This window comes from Indicator indicator, chromosome 13 (genome assembly GCF_027791375.1).
Source record: "Indicator indicator isolate 239-I01 chromosome 13, UM_Iind_1.1, whole genome shotgun sequence".
NCBI lineage: Eukaryota > Metazoa > Chordata > Aves > Piciformes > Indicatoridae > Indicator > Indicator indicator.
The window spans coordinates 19,067,437-19,074,228 of record NC_072022.1 but is presented as its reverse complement, the minus strand read 5'-3'; the positions used below and the strand labels follow the sequence as shown (position 1 = coordinate 19,074,228).

The following is a 6,792-nucleotide window of genomic DNA, read 5'->3' as shown; positions in this document are numbered from 1 at the left end:
AAACTTGAAAACAGCTGTTGATGGATGCATGCGCAAGCACAGCACAGCACTGGCTCTGCATGGAGCAAAACAGAGCTTCCTTGCAGGCAGCACAGCATGACAAGACAGTTTTTGGAGGGATTTCCCCAGAAAAGCCCTGCTTGGCCTAAATTTAAGCTGTGGTTAGCAGCAGCTATGGTGATTTAGGCATACTTCAGAGCACGGTGGTTGTAGAAGAGGTTTCTGGCAGGCAGGGGCGTGCTGAGAGTGGGCTGGGCTTTCACAGTCACCAGCAAATCCATGACAACAGGAGGGTCCTGCATGGCCCTCTCGGGGGTTCAGCATCTGCCTCACCAGGGCAGCTTGAGCAGAGAGTGAGGGCAGAGAAAAGAGACCTGCAAAACCCTGGGTGTGTCCAGGTGATCCCTGGGTGGGGTCTAAGGTGCAAGCTGGCACCTTGGCAAAGGCACGTCTTGCACCCAGCTTGGGCGGCCATGAGCAATCTCCAGCCAGGCTGTGCCTGTCACGGGGAGGGCGTGCAGGGGGCGTAGCGACGCTCGAACTGGCGCACGTCGAACTTGCGCTGGCAGCCGGCGTAGTTCATGTATCGGATCTTCCCGAAGACGGCCCGCTCCGCCCAGCCCTGGTCGTGTATGCCACAGATGGACCACAGGCAGCCTGCCAAGCATGGCCATGGACTGTCAGCTCTCCCCCTCGCTCAGAGGCATCCAGAGAGCAAGTGGGATGTGGGTGCAAAGTAGGACAGGCTGAGGAATGGGCTGAGTTGCCTTCAACTAGCACTCCCCCGTCCCACTGTGGCTTTGGCCATCAGTGGTAAGACACCTCCCCACTCTGCACCCCAGTCCTGCAGCTTACCTACGTATCCATTGGGGTCTCTCCCATCCAGCTCATAGCGGTCATTGAGGTAGATGGCAAACTTCAGGGCCTCCTCAGGGGAGTGAGTCCACTCCAGGATCTTCTTGGCCCAGTACATGCGCAGGAAGCCATGCATCTTGCCCTCTCGGACCATTTGGAGCTGAGGAGAAGGGGACAGCCACAGGGGTCAGTCTGTGCCAGCTAACCTCTGTCCCCCAGTAAAAGGCTTAGCATTTTGCAGGCAAGATATGGTGCGCTACCTGGGCAGCGTTCCAGAGTGGGTCATGCGTGGTCCCATGCTCCAGCTCTTCTAACTTGTAGAGAAAAGGCCTCTTGTCTTTGCTGTGGAGCTTCAGGGTAGTTTGTGCCCAATCATAGGCACCTGTGAGCAAGAGAGGTGAGGAGCAATTTTGAGCAACCTGCTCCTACAGAGCCCTGAGGCAGGGTTGGAGAACCAGGCTGCTGAGGGCACCATGCCCTAGAGGCACCAGACTTGAAGAGAGCATCTGCCAACTCCTGTCCTACCTCTAAACAGTACTGAATGATGGCACGTTAGTGCTCCCACAGCCCCTCTCCTAGCAGAAGTGGGATTGCCAAGTTGAGGTGACAAGCTGGGTACTAGGCTGGACTCCAGCATTGCCCATTCAATCCAGGACACTACCTTGCACACTGTCGTAGTTCTCATTGTAGTAGCAGAAGTTTTCAGCCAGCTCCCGCCGCACCACAGCCTCCTCCACGAACACATCCACTGACTCCTTGTACTTGCCCCGGTGCTTCTGCACCTCCAGGATGGCTCTCTGGGTGGAAACCTGGCCTGAGGACGTGGGGAGGGCACAAATCAGGCTGCCAGTCCAAGCTACTGTGCTTGGTCCTGCTGCAAAGCGAGAAGCCTGGGATGCTCACCAAAGTGGAACCATGGGGACAGGTTGCTGAGTGCTGCCTTGTTGGGGTCATTCCGATGGGAGCCAAAGGATTTCAGCCTCTCTGTGATGAAGGACTGCAGCACAGCCAGCCCTGCAGCTGTGCCAGGAGTTGCCCACTCCACCTCCTTTACAGTGCGGTCCACCTGCAAGCTGGAATAACAGACCTCCCAAGCAATGGGCTGGGTGGCCACCAAGCACTGTGAGTGCATTTACAGGTACTTTGCAGCCAGGGCTCCCCTGAGTGTCATGTCCCATAGATGTCCCCAACCAGCAAGTCCCCAGCTCATGCCAGCCTTCTCCTCTTAACCAGCCCTGCATAGCAGAGATGTGGGGATTGAATGATGTGGGAATCTCCCTTCCCCAGGGCATCCCCATCTCCACACCACCTGCATGTGACCTTAGACAGGATACTGCCCCCATCCTCTGCCATACCCTCCCAAAATCACAAAGCAGATGTGAAACTCTCTGGGTCTGCTGGCAAGTGGAGAGGTGTCTCCTGCTGGTACCTGTGCCAAGCAGGAGGAGGTATATGGGTGACGAATGATGGGAGGGAATTCAGTGAGGAACTCAGGGAGTTGAGCGTGGATCTTGCCCCGGATGGTCCTGGCACTGTACTCCTGCTTGGGGGAAGCAACCCAGCAGGGCACGATGTTGTGGGCATCAACCTAAGAAGCAAAGCCGTGGAAGGTATGAGCAAAGAAAAGCAAACCGTCCCAATGACATGGCACTCATGCTGCCTGCTCAGGTCACTCCAGCACACCTCTGCAGACATGAAACACAGGAGACAAGTTTCTCCTATGTCTCATCAGCCAGAGTTTTCCCTTCCCAGAGTGTGAGCACCCACCTGGGCAAACGGCACATCTTCTGGCAACCTCTCTCTGACATCCTCTACCCACTGCCGAGGAAGGCGGAGGGGGCAGAAGTCTGCCACCAGCCCACCCACGCCATGCTCCACCACAAAAGTGGGCAGCACATCCTTGGCGTAGCCCGGCAGCAAGTGGAAGGGGATGTTCAGCTCTGCACACTCCTGCAGTGAGGGAGAAAAGGTTATGGGATGGTTCATGCCTCAGCAGTCCACGTCCCACCACCGCCTGCTGAAGAGATGGATGTGCCTCCCCCCTTCTCCCAGAGCTCTGTTCCACCCAGCATCCATGCAGCAGCTATACCTTGGCCACCTCCTGCAGGCCCCTCAGCATGAAACTGTAGTGGCGGATGGTGGCATCCAGGAATTTGGGCACCAGGCAAAAGCAGACATGCAGGGGCAGCTCCTGTTTGAGAGCCAGGCGCTGGGCGTAGAGGAAAGCCCAGTTATCTGGGGAGAAAGCACATGGGGCAGAGCTGGGAGGGGATGCTTTGCTGAACGGATGGAGATGTAGGTTCACAAAAGCCCCCACAGAGCCCCCCGCAGAGGGCAGACCAGCTCCAGGCCCACCATGGAAAGGGACCAAGGCTTCTGCCACCCATGGAAGCTCTGCTTCCTGGCCCACTTCACCAGCTGGTTCACACCTTGTACACGCTGGTCCCGGGACATCCAGTAAAGGATGCACCGGGCATCCTCCTTCAGATCCGAACCCTGCGAGACCAGGCGAACCCGCTTTTTGTTGTACTTGAACTCTCGCACGGACGGGGCCACCCTCCTCCAGGTCTCCTGCACCGCCTCATCTTCCTCTTTCCTCCGAGACACGTGTGGAGCCTCCGCGGCCTCGGCCTTGCGCTTCCCGAGCCCCCGCCTCATCCTCAGGACAGCCTGGAGCAGCTGTGAGGGGAAACCAGACCCTGCTGAGCTCCCGCAGCCCCCTGCCCATCCCGATCTCCGGTCGCTCCAGATACCAGGGGATGCGGGTACCCTGCTGATCCTGGTCCCCGATGCCCAGTCCACTCCTGAAGCCTGGGGGATGCTGCTACCCTGTCCGCCCTGGTCCTCGGTCCTCTCCCAATGCCGTGGGGATGCCAGTGCCGTGCCCAGCCCAGCTGGTGCTGGTGCTGCTCCTGGTCCTGGTCCCGCGTCCCCAGTCCTTACGCGGCAGCCATGCGTCTTTCTTCCCCCGCGTTACACAAGCTGGGGGTGTGGCGGTGGGGGGGGTCTTCCCCAAAAGGGGCGTGGTGCAAGCTGCCGGCACCGCCCCCTCCACCAGAGGACCGGGGCTGCGCTCAGGGCTCCCGCGTACCAGTGTCGGCGAAACACCGGCTCCAGGGAGGGGTGGCAGTGCCCGCCCGTGCCACCCCTCCCTGCCTCCTGGAACGAGGAAGAGTCTTCGGACACCTTCAGCCGTCACTCGGCAGCCTACCTCCCCACTGGCATTCCCTCGCCCGGTGTCCCCGTAGGTGTAGGACCCTGTCCCCAGGTGGGCAGTGGAGGTGCTGGCTCTGGACATGTCTGGGCAGAGAGGAGCTGGGCTGCTCCTTCCTCTGCTGCTGCTGAGCCTTGACGTGCTGGATCTCACGCTGGGTAAGGGCTAAGTGGGATGTGGTGCTGTTCATGTGGTGGGTGGGGAGTGGGGAGTATCTCCAGGGTGGTGGGTGGCCCTGGGGTGGCTTCACCCATAGACCTGAAACACCGTGGGGGCTGTTCACTCTCTGACATCTCAGCCCTTTCCCATTGAACAAACACAGGAGTGTTGTTTGCAACACAGGAGTGACAAGCTTGGCTTTATTTCTTTTGCCTCTCACTTGTGTCTTCATCTAGGCAGAGCAGTCCTGGGTCTCAGTTGGACCCCCCTGCTGAACCTTAGTCACCGCTGGGCTCATTGCCTTTGCTATGACCTGCCTAGCAGCACCAAATGGCCCTTCCTGGATGGCAGTATCACCAGGACATTGTGTGCCTGAAAAACTGTGATTGGTACCCTGATGTTGGCAGTTGACACAAGAGCAGTGTTGAGTTGAGCACAGGGAATAAACCTGAGGCTTGCACCTCCTGCAAGTCTCAGGTACAGCAATGGGGCCCCTCTTCCTGCATCCCTCAGCCCCAGCCCCAAGCTTTTGTGGGTCACTGCACATTTCTAAAGACATGCCCCTGTGCTGGGATTTGTACCTCTCTGGCCCTGCTCTGTGGGGCTGATTCCTCTGCTCCCATTAATTGTACCCAGTGGTATCAGTTCCTGACTATCTGCAGCAGAGATGTTTATGTAAACTGCTGCTACTATGGTTCCAGCCCACCTCATGGTGACCAGTTACCACCTCATGGCCACCAATTCCTGCAAGGCTCTTCCCTTCAGTCAGGTTTGTCTGACTTCCTCCAGGTATGGGTGAAGGTGGTGGAACAGGACTTAGCACTGGTGTCTGTGGCAATTTCTGCCCTGAGACAGGTGCCTATGGCTTGTTCCTGCTTTATCACGCTGGGGGATTTACATGCCCTGCCTTGTTGGTGATCACGTTGCTATTTGTGGTATCCACATGTTTGATCTATGCAGGGTGGTGAATCCCCACTGCTGAAGGTCCATGGCTCATGCATAGCTCCAACAGGTCATACTGGTGGTGCTGTGCTGTCTTGTGCCCAGCACAGCCATGATCTCAGCCTTTTACTGCCATTCCTTGTGCACCTTACTTTTCCACCTCTTTGCAAGGACCACCACCACTATTTCTCCAACTCTCCCTACCTCCTTTGCGTTCACAGAGACCACAACACTGCTGCCAACCAATGACTCTACCACTACAGCCACCATTCCTCCTTTCAGCTCTGAAACCTCCACTCCAGAGGTGCTGATGGATGCCAGTGCTGCCACAACTTGGGGGAGAAGCCCAGCTGCCTCCATCACCCCAACCCCACAGGCAAGGGGCAGCCCAGCCCACAGCACTTCTGGGTCTCCTGCCAGCACCACGGTAGAGTCTAGGCTCACCCCAACAGGGCTGGGGCTCACCACTGGCACCCCAGCTCCAACTCTTCTGGCCACGACAACCAACTGTGCTGCTGAGACGACCATCGTCACGTCTGTGGGGACCAGCACGACGCTGGCTCTCAGCTCCTCTGGAGTGGAAATGAGCCCATTGCCTGCCCCCACCTCTGCTTTTCTCTCCCCTCCGTGGGTGGGCACCACGCTTGGCACGAGCACCCATCGAGGGCCAGCCGTGACCGCACCGCTCGGCAGCACGTCGCCAGGGCCTGGCAGCGTCCCTTCTCCCACTGCTGCGGCACCCACCGCCGCTTCGGACGAGCCCTCCGCGACCCTGCTGGACACCATTTCCAGCACGGAGGTCCTCGGGAGCACACCCGCACCCAGCCAGCCCGTGGAGACCAGCCCTGGTACCGCCATCCCGGCAGCCCCCGAGACCGCCGCGGGTGAGCGCAGCTCCCGTGCCCGACCCGGGACGGGACAGCGGCACCGAGCACCGAGGGGGGCGATCAAAGCAGGGAAGGTGGGGGGGTGGGCGGGGTCTGGGGAAAGACTGGCAGCCGGGGGGGCGGGGCGAAGAAGTCAGCAGCCTGGCTGGTGTGGCTGTACCCCAGCTGTCCCCTTGCCTGTGTGGCTCTATCCCAGGAGTGTGGCTGCACCTCTGGAGTGTGGCTGCACCCCAGCTGTCCTCTGCCTGTGTGGCTGTATCCCAGGAGTGTGACTGTACCCTGGCTGTTGCCTGATTTTTTGGCTGTAGCATGGTAGTGCGGCTGTACCCCATCCGTGCGACTGTACCCCATCAGTGTGACTGTACCCCAGGAATGTGACCACCCTGGCTGTTCCCTGACTATATGACTGTAGCCCTAGAAGTGTGGCTGTACCCTAGAAGTGTGACTATACCTTAGCAGTACTCCCAGACAGCTCTACTCCAGCAGTGCCCCACCCTGGATGCTTGTGCCCCAGCAGTGTGACTGTATCCTGGTGGTGTTTCCCAGACTTTTTAACCTGGGGCTACACTTGTACCCTGGCAATGTCCTTCTGCATATACCTGTAGCTGACATTGAAACTGTACCCTGACCCTGTGCCCCTGCCATGCATATACCCCCTGGCAGTGCCCCTGGTGTCCAGGTACCGTGGTACAGCAATTATATCCTGACAAAGTACCAGTACCCTGGCCTAATGCT

General features: G+C 58.6%; 1 protein-coding gene across 1 annotated transcript; it reads right to left on the bottom strand.

Annotated features, from left to right (window-relative positions):
* Positions 1-502: 502 nt before the first annotated feature.
* LOC128970511 (deoxyribodipyrimidine photo-lyase-like) lies at positions 503-3,513 on the bottom strand. The gene is made up of 9 exons (XM_054385740.1): positions 3,285-3,513; positions 2,945-3,090; positions 2,623-2,805; positions 2,285-2,443; positions 1,759-1,957; positions 1,517-1,669; positions 1,116-1,237; positions 856-1,015; positions 503-657 (listed from the first exon to the last, which is right to left on the bottom strand). Exons 1-9 carry the CDS (start codon positions 3,511-3,513, stop codon positions 503-505), a joined length of 1,506 nt encoding a protein of 501 aa, XP_054241715.1.
* Between the last annotated feature and the right edge of the window lie 3,279 nt (positions 3,514-6,792).

Bases quoted from the DNA above. Each gene is read 5' to 3' on its own strand.
- LOC128970511 (XM_054385740.1), bottom strand. From the start codon at position 3,513: ATGAGGCGGGGGCTCGGGAAGCGCAAGGCCGAGGCCGCGGAGGCTCCA. The intron at 2,806-2,944 runs GTATAGCTGCTG...CCCTCACTGCAG, and splicing joins GCCTGCAGGAGGTGGCCAAG to GAGTGTGCAGAGCTGAACAT. The intron at 1,670-1,758 runs GTGAGCATCCCA...CCACGTCCTCAG, and splicing joins GTCCCCATGGTTCCACTTTG to GCCAGGTTTCCACCCAGAGA.